A 24,937-nucleotide genomic window follows, 5' to 3' on the forward strand; every position below is an offset into this window, starting at 1 on the left:
GGGACCTGGAAAAGAAAATGCACCCCTTTATGACATTATGTGACCATCTTTTCTCCAACAGAGAAGGAATTTAAGGAAGAACAGCAGTGGGTTATCTTGCTGAAGCTTCTAAAATTTGGCCTGGATGGACGGGCTAGGAGTTGGCAGGTTTCACTTGCGTGATGCGAAACCGAGAGGTGTGCTGAACACCTGCACGGGTTGGGTTTGGTGTGGAACGAATGACATCTCTGAACAAAACCAAGACAGAACGGGATGGGAGCTGGTTAAGCAGGTGAGCTGAAAAACAGGGATTATTGTGGATGAGAGCAGCTGAAGTGTCAAGATGTAGGTGTGCTTAGAGCACAGGATGCCATCGTCCCCTTTAGTGGTGATGATTTTTAACATTTAACAAATAATATGTTATTTGCCATTGCCTTTATTGCCAGAAATAAGAACAACCACCTTCTTGTTACAAGTTCCAGATCATTTTAGCTACTTTATGCGTTTTTGGCAATTACAGAGTAGAACAACATTCGTGATAGAAGAACTTGCACGGAGGTGAGGCGCGCTGCATCACGCAGATTGGGTTGCTGTGATGAAATGGATTTTCACAATGTTTCACCTGCTGCCTGTTTGGAAATCAGCCCTAATTAGGACTTGACTTAGCTGTATGCTTGGAGTTGCTATTCTCTGGAGGTTGATGTCAGTACACTTGCTTTTTATCTCTGCAAATGGTATCTTCTGATGTCCTGTATGCCTGAAGTCCAGTCACCAACTGAGTAATTTTTGGTGTAGATGAATTACCAGTTTTTAAGACCAGAATGTTTCTGCTGGTAAAATGGGCATCCCAAACTCCTGCTCCATTGTTACCCCCTGCTGCATTTGACAGGTTACAGCAATGCTTTATAAATTCTTAAGAACTTTTAGAATGTTTAAAACAACCTGGGGGGGGGGGGGGGGGGGGTGTGTGAAATGTAGTGCTATTGTGACTACACTGCCTTAGGGCTATTAATAAAGCAGTACTTCATATTAGAACAACCTGTACATTTTAAAAATAATTTAAAATGTTACTTGGAGTAAAAATAATTTAAAAAAACCAAAACCACCACAAACCCAACAACAACAATCCAAACCAAACACCTCAAAACTTTGGTTAGTTTACTTAAACGGGGGGGGAAGGTGCATCTAAGATCACTAAGATGATCTGAAAAACTGGCTTATTTGTTAAAAAGTCTTCCTTGTAGCTTGACAGCAGTTACCAGGAGTTTCCTGGTCTTGTAATGCATCGCCGTGCCTTAGGATGTCAGTCCCTGCAGAGCGGCTCTCCGGTGCTCCAGGAATCGGCCCTGGATGTCTCTCCCTTCCCCACTGTGGCCGAAGGGCCCCCGGCGCTGCTCGGTTTACGGAACGAAGGCCTAAAATAACAGGCTGGTACCGGATAATAAGTCATTGATTACAAAAATCTTTATTTTCGGTGATGATTTAAGTTCATTATGAATTAGACTTCCCACCACCACCACCTTACGGCTCTCGGACGGTAGCCTGACCCCGAAGAGGAGGTGCAGCCCCCGGCCCTGCCTCTGCCGGGAGCCGGGGGGGCCGCGCCGAGCCGGGGGGCGGCTGGGCCGGGCCCCTCGGCCGCGGGAGGCGGGCGGGAGGAGGCGGGCGGCGGTGCCGGCGGCACACGTCAGCCGCCAGCCGCAGCCTCTCTCTGGGCCCCTCCGTGCTGCATCATCCCGCCTCCCGCCCGCTCAGCGCCCCTGCCCGGCCAGCCTGCGTCCGGGACCCGCCGAGCCGCCGCCGCCCGGCCCCGCTCCGCCGCGCCTCTCCTCCGGGGCCGCTTGGCGGGGGGGTGAATAAACCAGCTGGGCGCGCCACCCCCCCCCCTTCCTTCCCCTCCCTTCCCGTCCCTTCCTCTCTCCGCCTGGTGCCGCCACCGCCGAGGAGGAGGAAGATGGCGAAAGCGGAGCAGGTCCTCAGCCTCGAACCGCAGCACGAGCTCAAATTCAAAGGTACGAGACGCCCGCCCGGCCCCCGCCGCCCCCTCCCCGCGCCGGGCCGGCGCCGCCGCCGCTCTCGGGTCCCGCTCCGCCGGCAGCCATTTTCCGGGGGCCGGAGTTGGGCTCCAGCCGCTAAAATGTCCTTCAGCGCCGCCGCCCCCCGCCCTGCCGGGCCTTTCCCGCCCGCCGCGGGGCGGGGAAGCGCCCCTCACGCACGCCCCAGCCTCAGCGGAGCCGCGGGGGTCGCCCCCGGGCCTGCCCCCACCCGCGCCGCGGGCGGCTGCCGCAGGGCCGAGGGCGGCCTGAGGGGAGAACGGGGTGTGGGGGGGTGGCCCCGGCCGCCGCCTTCCCCGGCCGGCAGCGCGGCACCGCGCCCAGAAAAGGACGATCGTCCCCCGGGGCCGACGTTCCCCCGCCGCGGCGGAGGGGCGGCAGGGCGGGCCGGGGGCTGCGGGCGGCGGCCAAGCCCCGTGGGGCCGCCCGGGAGCGGGGGGGGTCGCGGGAGGAGCCCTCGGCCGCCGCGGGGCTGCGGCGGGCGGAGGAGGGGGTGTTCGCCACGTTCTCCTCAGCTGGGGTCGGGGCGAGCCCGGGCGGCCCCGAAACCCCCGGCCCCGGGGGGGGGGGGGAGACGAGGGGAGCCCTCCCCGGGCTGTCAGGCGGCCGGGGCGTGGGGCTGAGCCGCGCCGGGCCTCTGGGCGGCCTGGCGTGGCTTTCTCATGTTGTTATGATTTAACAAACCATTTAGATCAATTAATCGTCAATACCTTGCCTGCGCGAAAATATGTCCTTCCTTGAAATAAAAATCTTGAATGGGTTTGAATTTTCGCTAACATTGAAGTGCCTGTCTTGTAGCCTGACAGCACTACTGTAATACAATATTCTGGGATTACGAATAAGCGTTCAGCAAGTTTATTTATGCTACTAGAGTCAGAGGTGCTTTATAGCTTAATTTGAATATTTGGCAAATACACTTTTTTATAAAAAATATTATTTTTTTACCGTTTTCTGTTAAAAATAGTACTCCTTTAAAAAGCTTTCATGTATGTTTTCAAATGTAGGGGATGTCTACCTGTTTTTGTTAGTAAATATACTAGAAGTACTACTATAAAGTAGGTTTATCAAAAAGCACTGTAATAAACGCTGGATGGAATCAATGCATCTTTGTTGCGAGCTGAAGTATTTGCATGTTGTTATGGCAGCAGTATCAAACATGCTTAAGAAGGAAACTGTTGTTGTTTTAACATTCTTTAGGTTAAGTATGATTAGATGAAAATCATCTCTTGTTCTGAATAATAATGCTTTCAACAAGCAAGAAAATCCAAACTCTGGTGGGCAAAAAGTGGGGCCTTAATTGGTGCTGACTTGTCAATGAGACATAATTGTGATTCAGGGTTTTAGGGGTTTTTTACCCCCTTCATCGCAGGTAGCTGTAAACCTAGCCAGACTCTGTTCTTTGCTGAAATAAAGATAACTTGTCAGGCTGCCTGTCCTTCAGGTGAGGTTCTAGACTAAATAGTCGGTAACTATTGAAGTTAAATCAACTAACCGTATAGATTTCGGTTGCCAAGTCTTTAGCCAGCAACGTATACTCCTTACAACGTTAAATGTTACTTGGCTAACTGCAGCTAAGAAATGGCTTAGTTTTAAAGTATGCTTAAATATTAATGTTCAAACAGACTTAATGCTATGGATAGCATTCGTATGCCTCAGCAATAAATTCTGTCTTGCAGTCTTCTGACAAACAGTGCTGACCGCTGTCCTTCATTCAGGAAAGGCCAATTTGAAGTATTCATTAAGTAAATTCTGCTCTAAGCGCTTCTTTTCCTGCTGGTTTTGCGACGGCATATTGCCTGGTAATACGGCTGTAATTGTAATCTCACCTTTGTAAATAGTTGCGTTTATTTCCAGAGTGTTGTTTCGCACCGTACGAGTAGACCCAAACTGACAGAGGTCAGTGGTGCTGCTGGCTGGCGCGGCTGTGCCTCCTCGCCGGCGTGCACTGAAAGATCTGATGCTTAACGTAGGTCAGCAATGTCAGTGAGGTAGGACTGTAAACAAGATTCGCAAACACTGGAAATGGATAAAGGTCTTGGTCAAAACACAGACAGGAAAAGCAGAAAATGCTTTGCTTCTGATGCTGCTGAAGTGCTCTGTTCTTAAATGTAAAATCTAGAGGGAGGTATGATGTTTGCAAAAAGATGCGGGGAATAAGGTGCCAAAGTGAGGATTTCTTCTATAATGACTCCTATAAAGTCGCTATGGGGTTGTACACATCCCTCTCTTAGCCAGCACTTCTGCTTGTGAAGGATTTGAAAACCTTTTTTAAGAAGCTTTTGCAGCCCCTTGGTTTGCAGTTAATATTCTAAATTCATTTGGCGCTTTGTTTCAAAATACTATTTGTTACTTGTCTGCAAAAAATATCAAAGGAGGTTTTCATGCTAGAATTTTTCACAGCCTGTGAACATGAGCAGGGGTTGTCTTTCCTCCCCGCCTCGCATCTCCTACACCATAACACACACGCTCCAAAATAGCATCAGCATGTGCTGTGCTGAAATGCAGCTGTGAAGAGTGGGAGGCAGGACGCTCTCCTCTGCCCACCATTATGTGGCTGGAGGTGCCCGTTTCCTTGCCCTGGTCTTTGATGTCACATGAAATAGGAGCTTTACTGTCTTGCCAGTGACTTCCTCCACTTCTTGGCTGGTGTAGACTTGCAGCCTAGGTGAGAAAGCATCGAACTAAAGGTTTATTGTTCAGACTTTATTGGTAATAAATGGTGTAAAAGGCCATTGTTGTTATATGTGACAACATTTACGTTTATGTTTCCTTTCTTTTTAATCTAGGAGATAACATCCAACAATCTGCCGAGAATTAGTCAGATTACAGTAGTCAAGGGCCTGACTTTGGGAATTATAAAATTTAAATTTGCGCAAGGATGTGTAATTCTGGCCCCTTTTGTTAGCTCTGTTTTGATACAGTTGTTAATTACCGTGCGGCACTTGTGCTGTAGGGCGCTGCCTCGCGCCCTTCGCGGGATGGCTGCCCTGGGAGGCCGATCTGTCGCTTCAGCAGCATGTGCCCATCTGGAATAGAGATAATTTGTTTAATGTCAGCAAGTGAAATTTTGTTAGAATGTAACTTATTTTAGAGCTTGCCTGGGTTTGTAGGTGTTTGAAGTGCTTCTGCATTCTTTGCAGATGCAGAGCGTCGGGGGAGCAGTGTTTAGTAGGGGACACACACAAAAACGGAGGTGGCATAGGCTGAGGTGCATTTCAGCAACGTTTTAGAGGTTTGCTACAGGTTAGGCTGGACTTATGACTCAGCACTCTGTTGCAGTGCTCCCCAAGCGGCAAACAGCAGTATTGCCAAACGCAGGATTAATTCCTCGCAAAACTGTGTGAGTTGCTGCCAATTGGAAATGCTCTTTCTCGTTCCCGGTATGTGATTTTTGCACCTGCACATATGCAATATGTCACTGCGTACCTCTGCTGTGTGCAAAGGGCACAACAGTAAACCAGAATAGCCAATACTCTCCAGTCTTAATGGTACTGATTCTGACCTGGCCTGAGGCCTAGCAGTGTTGTTTCCAAGCTCTGTCACCGGCTCAAGTGAATCCCCTGGGCACATCAGAGCTGCAGTCCAAAGGTGTGGCCTTGGCCCGTGTAGATGTGCTCAGTCCAACAGTGTATCTGCAGCGCTGTGAGTGAAGTTTTTAGCATTTAGCCACAGTCCCCTGCAGCTCGTATAACCTGTGTTACCGTGGTTAGGTGGCTGCCACTCCCAAATAAGATAGTTTGAGCTCCTTCAGGTAAGTCTGTGTAAACTCTAGTCAGATCTGTGCATTGCAGTGTAGGTGTGCCAAACCTCCTGTGTCTGACATGAATATCCAGTTCTTATCGGCTACTGGGCTAAGGCTCTTCAGTCCAAGAGTTCAGTAACATTTGGGACATCAGATTAGTCTTTACTGGACCTGCAGTTGTCAAGTTTCAGAGGAGAGGTTAGGGACTTAGCCATTGTGACTAAACTATATAACTACATCTCTGTCATGGTCTGTCTGTAATGATTGAAGCACGGAAGGTATTCGGGGAGATTTGGCTCTGGGCTTGTTCTGTTCTGTATTGGATAAATAGGGATTTATAGTCATTGCCCCTGGAATGGGAATGCAAAATACTGACAGCGTTGTGAGAAGTTGCCTGTTTAGTATAATTAATACGCATCTTTTAAGCTGAAAACGTGCATGCTGTTTTCTTCAAACTGTTAGAGCCCTCCTGGTATTCGCAGCATAATGGCAGTCAGTACTAGGATTTCTTTATTCTTTGGAGGCTGCTGTGTCAATAGCTATCTACTTTTCTGCTGGTAAATGTACCGGTCCACGCTTCTTTTTGTCTAGCCTTATTCCTAGTAAAATCATTGTTACTGCATTAAATACAAGTAAACCTTCACATCCCCCTGCATATTTGAATTTGATTATCAAATTATACACTTAAAAAGAGGACATAGTATTTAAATAACAGACAGGCTTCCTGAATCTAAACAAATCTAAGTTTGTAGCCCAACTAGCAAACAAAATCAGTAATTTTCTGGTGATGCTTAAATATTTGCAGTTCATGTTATGCTCAGTATTCCTGCAACTTAGCTAAAAGCAGTAGCTTGTTCTAACTATAAGTGTTCATTATAGTTGTGCAGACTTGCTGCATCTCACTGAATTATTCTAATTTCACGTGCACCCTTGGTTTTGTAATGACTTCATCACTTTGCAAGACTCTTCACTTTAAGAGAGCAGTGTTTGGAGGGAAAGAACTGGATACGAAAGCAAGATAGTGGTGCGTTGTGAGAGTCTCGTGACACATCTCATTTTTGGAAAGGTGGAATAAGTTGAAGGTAGTGCTTCTTTTGAGCTTCCTTAATCTCCTGGTGTCCTGTACACTAGAGACACGACACTTAACAGCTCCACTGAGAAAAGGGAGCGGAATTGTATGTGTGGGGACTGACAGAAATCAGAAACTTCACGTAGGATGGTTAGAGAGCCAAATAACAATTATTTGAGGTCTGTGAAGCAGTCAAGGAGGTTCAGCTGCATTTTCTGTTAAATCTAATTACTCTATTTAGGTGCCCCAAGACTACTTCCAAAAATCCTACAATCTGCTTGAAAGCTTTGGCCCGTGTGATTTATGGGTTATGGGCTTTTGAATAATTTTGTACTGTGCAGAATTTAAGAATTGAAGTAATGAGCATTAATGGGATCAAGGAGGGTCCTAATGCAGTGATAAAATCAGCATGAGTAGCTGTTACTTGGTAGTTACGTCTTTTAGTTTTGTGGGATTCTGTAGTTTTAATATGATGAACCGCTTCCTTTTGTTATGAGGGATGGGACACGTACACTTATAATTTCCTGTTCCTTGGGAACCTCATGCTGTGCACCAATTTTCAGCTCACTTTGAGCTATGGAACCATTGCAATGATACGTGAAAGAGTTTGTCAAGTTTGTTATTTAAAGCTCATCAGGGTGGCGGGCTGCCCGTCTGATTTGGTTGATGGGATGTGTCCTCTAATCATCGCTTCAGAAAACATATCTGATAACAAATTATATTGAAAATACATATGTCAGTGTAAGGTAAGGGGTGGCTTTCTTAAGTCCTAGGAGCATGGCTATCATGTCAAAATAAAGACACAGGTAGGGTATCGTAGTGGGTACAGGTTCACACAGATGCTTGGCAGTAAATTCTATTTACCAGCTGCTGCCTTGCATGCCAAGTGTAATGTCTTATCCCCCGTGAAAGAGGAATATGGAGGAGAAATTTGCACAGGAGTTTCTGATAGTTTCTTCTCATTGGAAATTAAATTGTTGCCTTTTTTCCCTCACTTCACAGGTTTTATAAATTAAAAACTTATCAGTAGTCATGCAGTGCTTTATTTTTTTTTAAATAGGTTAGCTACCTTTGAATACAAGGCTGAATTTTGTTTAATTGCATTCTAATTTGGAATTAGGATTGTAAAAACTAGAGTACAAACCTTTGAACAGAAATTTCAGATCTGTTTTGAAACTCAGCTGGAAAAAAGGCATCATCACCATAGTGAATGATCCAACTTTATGAGCTCAGGTCAGCTTACATCTATGAACAAATACCCAATTTTAAAAGAAGCTTAATTTGTTGTATGCACCCAGCTCCAGAAGGTATTGATTGCATCAAATGAGTTTTGAATCAAACAAGCAACTTCTACATGTGTTATAATGTAACTTTCGTAGAAAACTGAGTGTTTGTCTTGTTTCTTGCTTTTAGAGTGCCTCTAAACATAGCTTTCTGCCTAGCTGGAGACAATGCCGGAGTCAAATGACCCTTGCTAATTCTGCCCACATCTTGCAGTCACACTCATTTTCTACTATCTTGTTACCGTATTGGTCTTATGTTTGATCCCTGCAGGGAACAACTAATAACTACTGAATGCATTTCATAGTTGATACCACAGCAGCCTTTTTCCTTTTTCTGTCAGTGTAGTTGGTTGGCTTTGAAAGCTTTATTGATGATGTTTGCAACAGTTTTGTTTATGGTAACAGCTGTTGTTTCAGACTTGAAATTTCATCTTTGTATTTGTAGGGAATGTGATCTTTAACATTATCATCATGCTGCTGCAAGCTGGTTTTTTTTTTCCTCCAAGTAAATCCTCACTGATTTAAGCAAGAATCTGGTTGGGTCAGGAACTATTTCCCAGTTAGACCTCTCTCTTGTCTCCGAATGAGGGACTCTGATGTGACAGTTCCTACCACAGGTAACACTGAAGCCTCCTTTCGTTGTCTTCCCGTGTGATGACCAGAGGCAAAAAGGAAGCCTATTTTACATACATATATGAATATTTAAATACCAGTTTATCTGAATTAGGGGCCAGACTTATGCCAAGTCTCTTCCTCTGGCATTTGACCCAATATTTATTCAATGTCTAAATCCTTTCATACTTACTTTGTAGACTGAGATGTCTGTAGAGACATAGAGGGTATTTTCTGATATGTCTGGGATGTTGTTGAATTTAAAACTTGGCCTGCTAGGCAACCTTTCCTCAAGAGGGATTTGTGCCATCAGTCTGGAACAGCTGTCACACTCTTGCTGTCATTGGAAATGTATGCAAAGTGAATCACCATTGCCATGTTTAATGCAGTGCAAGATTAAAATGCACATGGATGGAAGTGATTGAGTGTTTACACTAGCAAGACAATCCAGACTGAGAGTTGACTGAGTTTATCCTTTCTGTATTACAGCTGTTCTGAAAATTGCTTACTTCAACTGTAATTCTTGTGGCCTCACAAACATTTGTACAAATTGGGTACTGCTGCTGCCTGCAGTACTTTATCCCATATTATTATAAAGACTTTATGAAAATAATCTCTTTACTAAACTACATTAGTGTCTAGTTCTCTGAGCTGTAAATGAAGTCCCTCATACAATGGTGCTATGGATTAAAGATTTTATCGTTCTAAATTTAATCCCGTTTCCTTGGTCGGTTTCCACGAGGGGCGGAAAAAATAGAGAAGGGGGTGGTTTGCCTGGTGATCCAGTTACTTATGATGCAAATTATAAAATTGTGTAGGTGTGGGGCTCACTATGGAGCCAAATCTTATGTTTTTGCAGACAATTTTAAAGATCTAATGCAGGTTAGTTGTGCTTGTAGAAGGCATTTCAAAAGACAAAAGTAATTCTTTAAGGGAAAAAAAATGCACTACTTGTTTTTTTCCCATGACTGCTCCTATTTATCTAACCAGTTACTTCATCCTTACTGGTGCTTCTAATGCTTCTCACAAGCAGGAGTCCAGCCCTCCTGTATGCAGTTTCAGGTTTGGACTGCCAGTGTTGCCTTTTTATGTTTACAACTGCTGCTTCTTGTGATATGTGAATTAAAAAAATATTTTGCATCTTCTCAAAATATTTGCATACATAATTTCCTCTGGTTTGCAATGTCTCCTCTTCTGGGCTTCCTACACTTTTACCAAACTAGGAGCAAAGGTGTAAAGGCACTAAGATTTTTTTTTTTATTCCTCTTTTTTTGTATAGCTGTTTTTACACTGCACTTACTGGCAGCATACAGTGGTGCAGCTAATGCATATGGAAGTTTAGGTTTGGAGAATGTAACCTCATATTTGTATCATGTTCTATGCCAGACAGTATAAGCTGTCAGGTATTTTCTTCCTTAGGTTTTCTCACTGCTTCTGACTAAATTTCTGATTTGGCTTTGGTTTGGTGGGTATTTTTGCCTTTGATTCCGAAGACACAGTTAATAGGCTAGTTTTCAAGTGGTTCCCCAGCAACTTACCCTGCTAAATTGAGGATTCCTTCCTTATTTATAGCTATAATCAGTTTCTTGCTGCCTTTTTTTTTTAACTTACTAGAAAAGTAGCTACTCATTGTGCATCCCAAAATCTCTAATTTTGCTCATATCTTCTGGTAGTTGCAATGTATGCATAGTTTTGCACTTAAAATATTTGCTCAGTTGCTATTTAAGTTACACATCAAATTTGTCTGTTTGAAGAGTACGTATGAGTATAAAATTAGAGTAGTTAAGTTGCTCCTTCCCTACCATTTTAATGTGCACCTGAAATGGAAATTAGTGATGAAATTAGACCAGAAAAAATGACTTCACAAGAAGTACAAGAAGCAGCATGGTTTGGGATGTTGATTACAATCATGATGCTTCTTCCAGGGAGATACTTTACACTGACTACAGTCTTTAGCACTGTTTTTGCCAGGGAAGCTTGCACATCAGGCCATCATCATGCTGTGCTCTGCTCTCCACTGCTGCATCCCCACATCTCCCTGGCGGCCTGTGCTTTGTTTCAGTGCCCTTTCAATACCCAGCCAGCAACCCCCGTGAATAAGGCCTCTAGCCGTGTACAATAAGTTGGTGTCTTATAATAATTAGGTCTTACTATGTCATGCTTACTGAAGGTGATGTACGTACCCTTTCACTATCAAAAGAGTATGCCGCTGTTCTCTGAGCTGTTTTCATATGTGGAGAGAGTTGGTACATATGATATTTGTAAGTGGAATGAACAAAGTAATACGATACATTTGGCATTCGGTTCTAAAAGGATATGAAAGCACAGCTGAAACAGAGATACACCTCTAAAAGCTAGCCAACTCTGCATTAGTCTCTTGTTTATGCAGTTGTGTGCAGAAAAGTGCTTTAAGTTTAGGATGTAGAGAAAATATTTCATGTTGTGCCATTTTGTTGCTTAAGACTGCTGTAAGTAATGTTTGGGTGTAATAAAGCTCTGAAGAGATCAGCTGGAAAAACAAATTACACTGGTACCAAAACTATTTGAAGGGCATATTCTTCCATTTCTCTTGGTAAATTTATGTGTGGCCTCACAGTTCTTACAACTGTGAATTCAAACTGTTAATGATCCTCTGAGGAATAAAAAGTGACAAAAATGACATACTAATAGATACCCTGAAAATAGTCTTCAGTCTCATAGTTGTTTTTCTCTTCTTTTTTTTTCCCCCATTAAGCATGAGGCACACTGTGGCAAAAATAGTTTGTGCCAAAATAGGCCAGAGAAGGACACTCATTAATCCATCCAAATGGAATAATTTACTGCCAACCTTGCTCCAACTTTGACATCTTGATCATGTAATTTTGTTGGTTTTCTACATCTTTTTTTTTCCTCCTAGATCATTTTATTGATTACTTAAAAAAAAAAAAATTACTGCGTCAGCTGTTGCATGGGGAGTGATTTGCATGGCACTTCTATTTTTGTAATAGGTTTTTCATCAAGGCTTCTACTGTTTGACCCAGCAGAAGTGGAAATGACCACTTCCCTCCTATTACTTTGCTTCAAGGGCTCTTTGGGGTGAGGATAGTCACAGTAAGAGTAAAGAAATTGATTCCACAGGGGCAGGGTTTTCTAGTGACTTCCATTTAAAATCTGAGCTGAGATTGAAAGGCTTATGATTGGTTTACACAAGGATTAAGGGTCACCTACGTTTTTGTTAAAAATAATTACCAAATTTGGGATTGTTGGGTCCTCTCAGTGAGTTACTTTTGAAATCAGATGTTTATGCAACACAGGCACTTCTTGTTTCTCATTCTTCGACTTCTTTGATTTCGGAAGTTGTGGATGCTCACTTATGAATGTCTCCAGAGCCAGATGATGATGATGATTAAAACTTGGCATACAGTACTTTTTAAAACACTAATCTTCACAAGATTCTCTGTAATTAGATAAGTATTCTCCTGACTTCACAGAGAGGAAAACTATAAGGGTCCAAATCTGCTTCTGTTTTGGAGTTGCTATCGACTCTTAAGGCTCTTAATAGCAAAAGATCGAGCCCTTAAGTGATTTGTCTAAAGACAAGTAAGATGGTGGAAGAGTTTGATTGGATCTTGGGTGTTCTCAATTCACAGGCACCTGGCTGATAGCTCAAGATGTCTTGCTTGACATTTCAGCTTTCTTCATTTTAGTGTTTCTCTTCAAAGGTCATCAATTCCATATATAACTTTAAAAAGAAGTGTGCAGTAAGTCAAGTTCCACACCTGTTACCGAGCCCTCTTGCTCATCGCTAGTGTTTTTATTTTGACTTTCTCTCTATTGCCAATAGACATCCCCAAAAATAAAATGGGAGAAATTGTGGAAATAAAATTAAATCACTTGTTACTGTCAGAGGTATAGTAAAGGAACTGAGAAATAACTCTGATACGATAAGAGAAGTTATAAGTAGAAAGGCTGAAATACTCAGATGGTGAGACAGTCGTGTTCTTGGGTGGTGGTTGTTTTGTCGGCGGTGCTGATACGCTCTCGCTTAGGACTCTGCAGTAGGCTGGTACATGCTAGAGCTGGGCGAGGGGCATCCCCAGCTGGAGGGGCTGACCAAGCTGGCGGGGAGGCACTCTGTGCCATGAGAGCAGGAGCCAGCATGGTGTGTGTGGTGAAGGGAGCCTGAAGTACCATGTTCAACCCCCACCCTTTCTGCTCATACCTGCAGAGTCAGTGTGGCTGTTTCACTGGATGAATTACTGCTCCGGGTGGACATCTGCTAGTCAGGGCACATCGATGCGGAGGATTTGAGCTCCTGAGAATAGCCACAAAACGATTTAAGTTTCCCCTTTACTGCTTTCTACCCTCTCCCTTATTAAAGATTCCTTGGTTACCTTTCTATGGCTGATTAATATATCAGGTGATTAATGACTTTCATCTGACACATCGATGGGATTAAACCATGGTGAAATATGTCCTTCCCCTCCTATTTGTTGCATTCTGCTGCCTTCCACAAGGGAAGGACGAGAGGGGTTGCTCATTGAAGCTCTGCCTGGATTTCTGCCTGTTTCCAATTACCTTGCTTTTGGATACGTGTCTGTGGTGCTGAGATGGAGTGGCAAAAATTGTTTAGGGAAAGATGAAGAAAGTGGATCTAAAATATTCTGGGCAGCTTGATGAGAATTTATTCTTAGTCTTGTTAATCAATGATTGCCAGTTTAACATGACTTGACTACGGTATCAAGTGCTACTGCAGTGCTTTTGCTCTGAAAAGCACCAGTTCGGTAAAATTTTTTTTAGGGGATGCCTGGCTTTAAGCAGATGGGAATTTGCATTAGTTTTAAGCACAAAAAAAATTAGGCATGTACCATAATTACTTTCAACAGCTATGCCAACTCTACAAGGAGTGTGACTGCAGAGTGTATGCCTAGACATGCTAGCTTTAGCCTACTAAATATGAGCCCTGGTTGCTTTAATTTGGCAGAATGCTGTGCGGAAAGGTGCAGTTTCCCTGATGCCAGTGTCTTGAGTGCTGCTTGATCTGGCTGAAAACTGGTTCTCCTTTTTCTCTTCCCCACTGCCTCCTCCCTCACTCCCTGTCTTGTAAGTGGATTAATTTTCAGCCCGAGCAGCTCCCTGGCTCAGCTCTCAGCACAGCCAGATGAACACTCTGCAGCTAGCATGAGCGGTTGGTGGAGATGAGAGGTCATACCACCTCCCCTTTCAGCAGAGAGACAGACTGATGCAGGAATAAAGCAACCCTGGGACTGTAGCCCAACCAATGTGTGTAGCTAATTATAAAGATGTAGTAGTATTAGCACGTACAAATCTGCAGAGGACTGTGCCTGTTCGGTTTGAACGTTCCTGCCCAAGCGTGTGCCATCAAACCTTTGCCTCTGCTGATGCTTGTGCTAACTTCTTTCACGTGCCAGAGAGTGCTACAGCAGTGCTCTTGATGCATTGAAAGTACATGTCTATGAGGATTATTTATTTGCCGTGCTAAAGCACAGAATTTTGGTTAAGGTGAGAATAATCGTATTAAGATTCGGTACAGACGATGTAGCTGTGTAACATGGTTCCTGTGCGTAGCGAGTGGCAAGAAGCTTACAGCAAGTACTGTGCTGATCAAAAAATTATCAGCCTGGATTTGCTGGTACAATTATGGGCAATTTTTATTGCAATGAGAGTTATTTAAAATTTAAATAGAGTTGACATCATGTTCTTTTGACCTAATTCTCAGGCTTTTGTATTATTACTAAAATGATCTGGGATATTATAATGCAGTACACTGCAGAATGGCACTCTTAGGAAAGATTGATACAGCAGTAGTGTTTGAATAGGAAATGGAGCGTGGCAAATTCTGAGATAATGCTGTGATCTTCAAATGTGAAAGGTTGTATGCATAGCTCCTGGGTGGAAAGCCACAGCTGTGGTTTGAAACTAACCCTGCTGAAAAGTGACCCTACGGAAAACCGCAGCACCTCTTACTGTTGTTGCATGGGTATATGAGGTGATGTTTTCTTTTCTTTAAGCAGTACTGTCAGTGTGCATATCACTAGGTGCCCAGTTTGCATTGACACAAGTTGACTTGATTCTAACTGGCAGGAAAAAGTCATCAAGCCCTCGTGGAATATTCCAAACTTTCACCGCCAAATTTAATTTGCTACGTTCTTCCTTGCAGACAGCTTGCTCCCATGACAACCCCATGTCAGATGATGCATGTGCAGATCCTGAGTTTCCCATAACTTTGTCCTTGGGATGACACCAGTGGCATTTTTCTCGTGATCTTTAAAAACATGGGAGAAGAATAGTTCCTTTTTTTTTCTTTTAAGAAGTGAGAATTGTCATTTGGAAAGCACCCTGCCTTAACATAAGTTTCACTTATCTAGAAATATTAAAAGCAATCAAAAATACATTATTTTGTTTTGAACATTATGAAATAAAGGTTGTGTTTTTTAAGTGTGGCTTCTCTTTAGGCACACAGCAAGAGTCAGTCTTCACTGCAGAGTCTGCTTGTTGCTTTTAACCCAAGTACCATCCAGATGCACCACCCTGACTGACTGTAATTGTGCTTACAGCCCACCTTAGGGGTGTACGCATTCCCAGGTGGTGCATATACTTGTATAAATAGTCCAGCCACTTGCAGTGAGGACAAAGGCATTGGAAAGAAGTGTAGAGCATTTCCTATCCCTGTATCTGTAGCTATGATTCCAGAAGTCCTAGGGCTTTGGATTGAAAAAATGAAGCTCCAGGGTAGATGTGTCCCATACGACAGCTAATACTCAAGCCATCCTTACCTGCAGTGTGCAAATCCAGACGTTAGAAAGCAAAGGTGTATCTCCAGTACAGAATTAGCTTGTATTTATCCTGGGATCTGTTCCCCCACATACCCCAACCTCCCTCAAAAATGTCTAACCTAACATATATTAACCTAACAACAGGCTATCAAGGTTTCATTTCAGCCTGAGTTGGCAGTCCATGGGCCTTGCTCTTAAATGGCAGGCCAACCAAGCTGATAATATTTCACTGCCGTGCCCTAATTACCCCATGAGTAATATTCTGTTGTCTATTTCTGGTTTACACACTTCAAAACACCTGTAATGGCACTTTAATGTTGCGTTTGTCTGGTCTGTTTTGCTTTGCTGCAGTATTTGAATAGCAATGCCATGAGGAGTATGCCTGCACACAAGTTTGCTGAAAGCAGACATCAGCCTTCTGGTACGGTTGTGCTGGCTGATCTGTAAAACCTGTAATTTGGGGAAAATGTATCTAAAGAAACTGTTTGAAGTTTAGCGGACAGAAGAGAAGAGGAAATGTCAAGCAGGCAAGAAGAAATTAATTCGGCCTGCTGAAAGGTTTTGCTGCCAAATATTTTGGTATGATCTATGTTAGCAGTAAGTAACTCCATTTGGAAATTATTTTACACATAGAATTGTTGTTGTATTACTATTGCAAACAGCAGCTCTGTGCTGGGGTGCACAAATCCCTCACGCATTCATGGATCAGCCAAGTAAAAACATGGTATTTCCCACAGGAAATCTATCCCAGCATGCAGGCTAGTAAAGCACTATTGAGGATGCAGCTGCATATGTAGGGCTTTGTACAGACGACCCTCCCTCTGTGCTGGAATAGCTGCTAGTAAAGGCACATCCTTAATTCTTAGGCATCAATTAATTTCTTCTGAAACATCAGACTTCTCCCAGTTAGAGCTATCTTGAAGATCTGCTACTGTCTTTACACACCTAAATGTTTGCTGGGCTTTTCTGATAGTTTGGCTTGTTTAACAACTCACGGCTTCTTCTGCCCAGTTATTTTCCATTAGACTTACACTCTCCCTCTGCATGCAGAATACAGAAAACTTGACAGCTGTGTTTCATTCTCTTTCACATCTCTGTGTTTCACCAGGCACAGGTTTAGTGAAATCTTTGTCATGGGATCTGAAAATTTGATTGCTTTTATTCTTTTTTGGTGCCAGGTTGCATTGTAAATGCAAAGCTGGCTTGTTCAGAGTGCAGGCAGAAATGGTGCTTCATTGTTCTCTGGTTGGGGTTTTTTGCGGCTTCTAATTACTTAAATTGAAGCAAGGATAAAGGTTGCAGGACTGTAATACTTTTACAGCTGTATTAAATGTCATCTTAGGAGACAAATCTGTGTGATAAATTTATAGAAAAGGAAGCAAACAAATTATTTTAAGCCGACCGTGCTGCAGGAGGAGGATGGTGGAGTATTGCCTGCTAGTATTTTTATTATCATCATCATCATTCACCCTTTTTAAATTTTAGGGCTGTCATTTCTGCAAGGAAAGGTTCAGTGCTTTTTTTGACTAATTGGCTTTTACTCCTGAGGATAAATGAAGATATTTTATTCAGGCATCAAATTAATTACTTTTATGCAGAGGATACTTGATCAAAGTGTGGTTATATTTCTTTTACCATCTCAGCAAGCACTGCAGTTTTGTGTTACCTGCCTGATTTATCAGTGTCTTGTAGATAATCTGGAACTAGCCTTTTCTCTAACCTGAGGGATTTTGGCAGTTTCAACTAGGTAGTGAGCCTGGGAGAAACCGATTGGCCTGCGCTTGGTGTTGCAGAACTTGACAATGGTTTGATTCTGGCTTTGCTAATACAGAAATCTTTGCCAGTGTTCTCAGCGTCCAAGAATTTTCCTATTTCCACATGGTTATTTCCTGTCTTGGGTGAGGTAGGCTATTTTATGAATATTTCTTCTGGTTTATCATTTCTAGTAGCCAAGAGAATTATTAAAAAAAAAAAAAAAAAAAAAAGACGTGGTAGGAAAAGGGGCTGCACACTGAATACTTACCTTGCTGGTTATGGTACGGCATTTCTGAATACCTGGTGGAATCCTGCTTCTGCGGAGGTACAGCTTGCATGTGCAGATGAATCTGTAGTAGCACTTTGTTATCATTCCCTTTCTAGTTAACATACTGTACTGGACTCCCATTTATCATCTGTAACACAGGTGTATGTGGTGTCTCTCTGTAAGCCTGGTTTTACTGGGATTCAGTAGTTAGAATGGAGTAACTATGATACAGCAGAGAATTTGGCATCATTGGAATGCCATGTTGTTGTGTCAGCACCATCTATAAATGATTTCCCCCTTTCTGTTTTGCTATTAACGATCAACTTCAGCTGTTGCGCTGTGAGTGCTGGAGCATGCTGCACATCAGCATGCTCAGAGGCCTCACTGCATCCTCAGCTTTGTGTGCGCGATTATCTGTACGTGCCGTGGATGGAAATTGGACATCTAATTACTTTATAAGATTTGTGAACAGAGATTTAGAGCCTGCTTAGCCTCTGCTTGAAAGTACTTTCTGTGTGATTTCAAGTCTGCTTTTGCTCTCCTCCTCAGGTCCTTTCACAGATGTTGTCACTACAAACCTGAAACTCGGCAATCCTACAGACAGAAATGTGTGCTTCAAAGTTAAGACCACAGCACCACGTAGATACTGTGTAAGGCCTAACAGTGGAATTATCGATGCAGGAACATCAATTAATGTTTCTGGTAAGTCATTCAAGCAGTTTTTGGTGATTGAAAATAGCTTCTTCTAACCAACTATTTCTTGGAATGCTTTGCAATCTGGAAATATCTTGTTGAATGTTTCTAAAAGCAACAAGTTGTGATTTCATGGAGAAGCAGCCATTTCATAGATCTTTACTTCCCTTACCCCTGGTCTAGCAGTAATAGATCTGGTTTTACACCTTTTCTGGGGCGGGGCAGGGAATACATAAATGATTTATATAGTTCAATAACAGTTTTAGCCAGCCTATCCAAATCAGCCCTGCCCTCCCTGTGGGGTTAGTTTTTTGCCAGCTTAACTTCCTGAACCAGCTCACCACAGGGTCAAACAAGTGCTTGGACAGGCACATCGAGGTAAGAATAAAACTGGATGGACTAGAGCCACACCGGTTTAGAGTCATGTAGGCTGTTGCCGAGCCACCTATATAACCAAAAATGAAAACATTTACTTTCAAACCATGCTTGTTTTGTGTTCCCTGAAGATGCAGCATGCTTTGGTGTTAGAAATGTCAAGTGACTAAATCTTTGCTGTTCCATAGGAAAAGTTAGTGATTTTTCTCTAATGAGTCAGTAGCTCTTGACTTGCTGAAGTTTGGTAATGGAAAAGCAAAGAAGTGGCTTACCTTGAAAGCATAAAGTGTCAAGTGTTTCCCATAAACAGAATGTCTGTATATTATTAACTTGCTGATGATACATGCATGAAAGCAATGTATTTTCTCAATGACTTCTCTGATCCATGTTTTTAACAGAGAATTCTGTCAAAGCATGTAGTAGTAACATACTGCATGAATAAAGTCTTAGTTAAGAAAATTATTTCTACAAACATGCAGATTTGTTTTACTATTATTAATAAATTTTAATATTGGCATGATAAGAAAAATTACTTACTGGTAGGTTATACAGTTTACCATCAGTCTCTTACCAAACTTTTCTAGCCTGGAATAAAAAATTCTGGGAGCTAGAAACTACTGCTTTTTACTTAGAGAAAAAAATCAAAATGTAAAAATAAAGACTTCAGGTTTTTACTTAATAAAATGTAAAATATTTAAACACCTTACCAGTGGAGATCTTGCTTCAACAAAATAAAAATACTTTGCACTGTAGCATTAAGAAACTCTAATTGTGTAAGTCATCTCGTGCGTGCCTACAATTGCACACTCGTCGATCTGTTGTCTTTGGGATTTCTATTGTGACACATTGAGCGTGCATATGATTGCAGAATGGTGCCTCGCTTGCCGTTACTCTCTGGGGAATGTCAGAGTGAGGATAACCAGTACAATGTGGTAGCTACGGGTGGGGCAGGCAAAACACTTCTGCTTCAGGAGAAGGCTAGCATGTATCCAGTAAGCTCTGAAATGACTAATATGTAAATGAAAAAGCGCTCTAGAGAGAAATTGAGATTTTTTTAAAACTCAGGACAGTTCCTAAGTAAAGCTGTCTGTCATCCTCACTAGCTGCAGGCGAGCATATTAAACATGTAGAAATCAATGAAGTGATAATGAAAATTAGCATGGTTTCTAGCTACAAATTATCTTCATGCCATAAAGATGTGGATTCTTTTCATCTTTCAGATGAACTTTCAAAATTAAAAGCCTCCTTACTTTGCTGGCGCATACCATGCTTTTTAAATGTCGTCTTGATCTCAACATTGAGTGTTGTCTTAAACTTCTTCTTACAATGACCCTTCGCTCTACCTTGAGCGGAATACACTATATGCGAGTGTTGAATGAACCATCTTGTGTTATGCTACCAGCATGCCTACATCTTACTTGCTTTTCCAGCCCGACTCTTCCCAGCAGCGTACCAGATAGAATGTGGATCTAGTCCAAGACTTGACTTCAAGTATTCCATTATGAGAGATTGCTGTGCTAACCCTGAGCTACGCTTTGCTCTTGCTTACATAGCTTTGAAAAACTTCCCTTTTCTGATAACTTTATTTATAGTGATTTATGATTCTGTTAGTTTTGCAAATGGCTATGGTATATTTAATCGCAAGCTCACATTTGTGTTCTACATATTTTCATGCTGATAATAACTTAGTAATAATAAATAATGGTCCTAAATTGCCAGTCCTTATATTAACATTATATTTTAAAATGCAAGTAGTACACAGTCATTGTTCTTTAGGTAATATATTAAGGTAAATTTATATGTAGATGTGTTACAGAATTTTGGGTTTATAAATATTAAGCCTTTATTTCCTAAAACATTCTAAACCGAAGCTGTCTTTATTATGTGCTGTGGTCAAATTTCTCTTTAATAGAGCTTTATATATCGCACTTCTGGTAGCTCCTTTAAACCATGCATGGGACCTAATTTTGGACTTAAAGATGGCAGTGTCTTTGGTTCTGATTAGCAGAAGGGATCTTTTTGATAGGGGGGATCAAAGAGGGAACTTTCATTAACTTACAGAACATAACTGGTTTTGAATTCACAGGTGTGGTTAGCCTTTGCTTTGGAGCAATGTTGCTTAAGAACAGAGGGCTGATTTTGGAGCTAATGAAGTGAAAAATAAATAGAATTTGGTTCTTTGTCTGTGAATCAGTTACTTTTCAGTCATGTAATTCAAGTCTTGCACAGGGCATAAAAATAGGACTTGAATTCCTCCAAACCTAGTGAAAATAGTACTGATGAGAAATTATTAGAATATAGTTAATTCAGTACAACTTCCGGATACTTAAACTAATTGGGCTGTATTTACTATCTGCAATCTGTTCTCTTGAGAATTGCTGACTGGCTGTAGCACAGCCGCTCGGTAGCACTGCATTGGTACTGCACCTCGTCTCTTCAGAAAATCCGTGCCTACGTATAGTGACATGAAGCTCTGGAACAATTCATAAGTTTCTCAGAATTTTACTGACTGAAGCTGAGTTTGGGGCAGCCCTACCTGCCTTGGGCTGTAGTAACTGTACCTCCTTAAGCTCCTGTGAAACTGTCTGTACTGTTTTGATGTAAGTGTATGAGATGTTGTTCTGCCCCGAGACAGAGGCAGCAATCAGAACATTATTCCACTTTATTTCATACTAGCGTGTTGGCTCATTTAAAACACATAAAATTCTAGAAAAGTAAAGCTTGCTTTATTCCAGTGGAGTGCCACGTACTGGCTTCTTACACCGTATAACAGCTCTTCCTAAATGTCTGCATTTAAGGCCCCGTCAGCTTGCGCTGCTTGCTGCGATGTCAGGTTTGTAGCCTGTGTTTTCACCTGTTATATAATGGCGTGTAATTTTAACAGCTGAGTTTATGTAACTGCCAGGAAGTGTATGTGTGCGCTGTCATCTGATTTCATTGCATTTGGTCTGAATTACTTTGAAAAGAAGGGTATTTGCACACATTCTGTTTTTGTTAAACATGTCTTATTTCAACAAAGATATCTGATTTTGTGGCTTCCGAGAGGTTGAAATCTAAATAAAAGACATGAATGGATTACAAAGGAAAAGTGGAAAAAAAATAAACAGATGCCGATGAGTCTGCAGATAGGTGTATAACGGGGGGAGAGAGGAAGTGCAGATGGTACCATCTGTGCACCATGTCCCGCTGAAGAGAGCAGTCTGAACATGCTTCCTAAAAATGGGGAGAAGCTGACGTTATCTTTAGGTTGCCGTCCGATATCCTTGGGGGGATTTTTAGTCTCTTGTAAACTTACCTCACTTAGAAAAGGCAGTTTGCGTTGCCTTCAGGAGGGTGCTTCTGCAGCTGCACTTCTCTTCGGTGGCAGTGGGTCACCCTTTTGCTAGGATGCCGATTGTGTCCTGTCCGCTGCTGCAGCCCCCGGCTCTCCCGAGGCACCCTCGCTGCTGCACGCTGTTCCTCCGCGCATCCCAGGACTATGTAGCGACTGCCAAGTTTGGGGTTGGTTTTGTCCGCTTGCTTTAGAAGAATCTGTCTTGATTTTCACAGATTCAATATTTTTTTTTAGAAAGAACTATATAAACATGGATCAAATGTGAAGTGGTGCAGTGCATTCTGCCTGTTTCTGTAGATGTGAGTGTCCTTTGCACGCTCCTAGCAGAGCTGATCGAATTGCACAATGATCTTGGGGCTTGCCCCTGTAGCTGGTTGGGGTATCCTATGTAAAGGTGACATAAATGTGGCAGATTAGATCTATCCTGCCCATAAAGAATTTCATGCAGTGCCATTTGGGAAAAATATCAATAAAGCTAGTGAAGAAAAATGGCTTCACAGGCTATTGAAGGGGCTACTTAACGAGTAAACAGTGATGTGGTGGATGGAAATGTAATAGCAGGAAGTTACTAGTGACATTCCTTGAGAAGGATTCTTGGTACTAATCTTGTTTAATGCTTTTATAAGCAGTTCTGGCAGAAGAAGAGTACACAAAAAATCCTGATGATGATGTAAAGTTGGGAGGCTGAAGATATGCAGCAGAACTGTGTGTCCTTGAAGGCTACAGTAAGAGAAACAGAGGATGAGTTTAATCAGAAAAACTGCAAAATCACGTACTTGGAGAATAAAATACTCCTGCTATAATGACAAGGTTGTTAAATGGAGGGGGCCAGATAGCGTAACAGAGATGCTGGCATAATGTGGCTGTGAATAAGTCAAATGTAGTATGTGCGCACAGGCTAGATGATGGAAGAGATAAGAGAGTATAAATGCTGTTGTCCAAGGCACTAGTAAAATTTCCCGGATGCAAAATTAGAGTAGCTCATACAGAGAAGTTCAAGCCAGAACAGGTGCAGAGAATGAACGGGGAGCCTGGCCCGGAGAGGACCCACCATTTAGTTTACCAGAAGGCCAAGAGCAACTGTGATTGATGTCTTGGAGTGCACCAGAAGTAAATGACTCTTCCCTTTCTTTGATATTTAAGCATAAGGGCAGTATTGGTCCGGGACCAAGTAAACAGGCCATTAATAAATTTAGGTGGAAACTAGAGAACGGTTGCTGACTAGCTGAGCAGGGAGACTTTTCTGTTCCTTCTGTGCTTGGAAGGGAGTGCTAGATCCTAGCAGGCATTAGGGGTAGAGTTTTGCCTCCTTCCATGTTTCTTGCTTGAAATTTCCTCTGTTCCTTGAGAAAGCAGGTTTACTCTAGGAGAACCAGAAGAGTTTAATGCTTCTGACATAGTTTTCTGGCAAAGTTAATAACAGTTCTAGGAAAAGAAAAGAGTATATGAAGTGGTCACTGCCTCTCCTTCACTAGCTACAGAGGGCCTTGCGTAAAATATGGGGGGTATAGCAGGAGTGTGTAAGAGTTTAAAACTGGTATCGATTTCTTTGGAAACACTTCAGAACAGGATGTATTTACAGTCGGGCCTTTGTGTTTGAATTTTGAGAGAGACAAGTGGGCTAACCAAATATAACTTGCGTTACTCCTCATTCTGTGGATATCTCGATGACTTTGTGGTTTTTGCTTGTTGTAGAATACTTCTGGTGCTTTAGCTGTAGGGTGAACAGTTTAGAAAAGTGGTTGGAATACAAAGCTCTGCCTAATGGATGTTGGTGCTAGTAAACTTGAAGATCATGTTATCATTTTGTCTCTTAACTCAGGGTTCTGATGAAAGCTAGTCAGAAACATTTAACCAGATGAAATGACTGATTTGATAAGGCATTTTGCAGGAAGATATACTTTTCACATAGTTCTTGCATAAGGTATGGAATTCGAAGTCAAAACAAAGGAGACACATTCACAGCAGCAAATTCTCCAGCAATTAGGGCAGTTACATGGAACCGATCTTTCACAGAAACCCCCAATAGTATGCGAATAAATGTTGAAACGGTTTGGTTTCCTCTTGAACAAAGTACATATTTTTGAGCTTCCCATCTGGCTTACAAGACATTTGCTGAATAATGTGTGTCAATGTGGCTTTCATGTATTGATCTAAAAATACAAGTGCTAACAACGTTTGTACTGTCAAGCCCTCTTTAGCTGCTTGCTCTTACAATTCAGTGAATGGAATTCAGAGCAGTGATCATTTGGCGTTCAAGAATGGCTTCAGCACTATCACTTGGGAAATAATCTTCAAATGAGCTTACAGTTGCATTCAGCAAAGCAAATGGATAAAACTGCAGATCTGGAGAAGTTCCATAAACAGTGAATAGTTTTGACTACCCAGCTGGATCTTACATGTTGTGTAGATTCGAAATAAGTTGAGGGTCTACTACAGGAGAGAAAAAATTCTGCTTTTCAGTGATGTATCATGCCATGTTGAAATATATGTGCTTTCACAGTGCAGTCGCTTCTGTTTGGAAACATAGTTTTTAAAATAGCCTGTTACTTTGCAAACATTCATTTTGGTCTAGCATTTGATTGCTGCAAGGTGAGCTAAAATGTAGAATAATTTTTAAAGCACCTCATCTGAGAGAATTTGCTGTCTTCCTTCTCTTCTGGCTTTAAAAGGCATGTGGTTGTTGATAGCCACAGATTGTGTGCATAATGAAGATGGCACAGCCATAACATACTCTGCTCATTGAAGGAGGCAAATTGGTTTGACTTGCCTTCATTTGCAATAAATGAGATCTTTGGATATCGCTTTTATATGACAAACCCCTGCAATTAGTGCATATGAATTTGGGCACATAATGTTAATAGCACTAGTACTTGAAAGTAAACCTAATTCTTGAACTGCTTCTCTTCTTAGTGATTGAATTGAGGGACTGAAGGGTCGTAAAATGTGAATTTTTAAACCTTACACCATTTTGTATGCTGGCAGTAATTGCAGTAT

General features: G+C 42.2%; 1 protein-coding gene across 1 annotated transcript in view; it reads left to right on the top strand.

Annotated features, from left to right (window-relative positions):
• The first annotated feature begins 1,653 nt into the window (after positions 1-1,653).
• The window catches only part of VAPB (VAMP associated protein B and C), a 35,717-nt gene continuing 12,433 nt past the window's right edge, over positions 1,654-24,937 (top strand). Inside the window, exons 1-2 of the mRNA XM_064465304.1 lie at positions 1,654-1,991; positions 18,088-18,240. Coding sequence (XP_064321374.1) covers positions 1,934-1,991; positions 18,088-18,240 — 211 coding nt within the window. The 5' untranslated portion in view covers positions 1,654-1,933. The remainder of the gene's footprint in view (positions 1,992-18,087; positions 18,241-24,937) is intronic.

This window comes from Phalacrocorax carbo, chromosome 14 (assembly GCF_963921805.1).
Source record: "Phalacrocorax carbo chromosome 14, bPhaCar2.1, whole genome shotgun sequence".
NCBI classification, from domain to species: domain Eukaryota; kingdom Metazoa; phylum Chordata; class Aves; order Suliformes; family Phalacrocoracidae; genus Phalacrocorax; species Phalacrocorax carbo.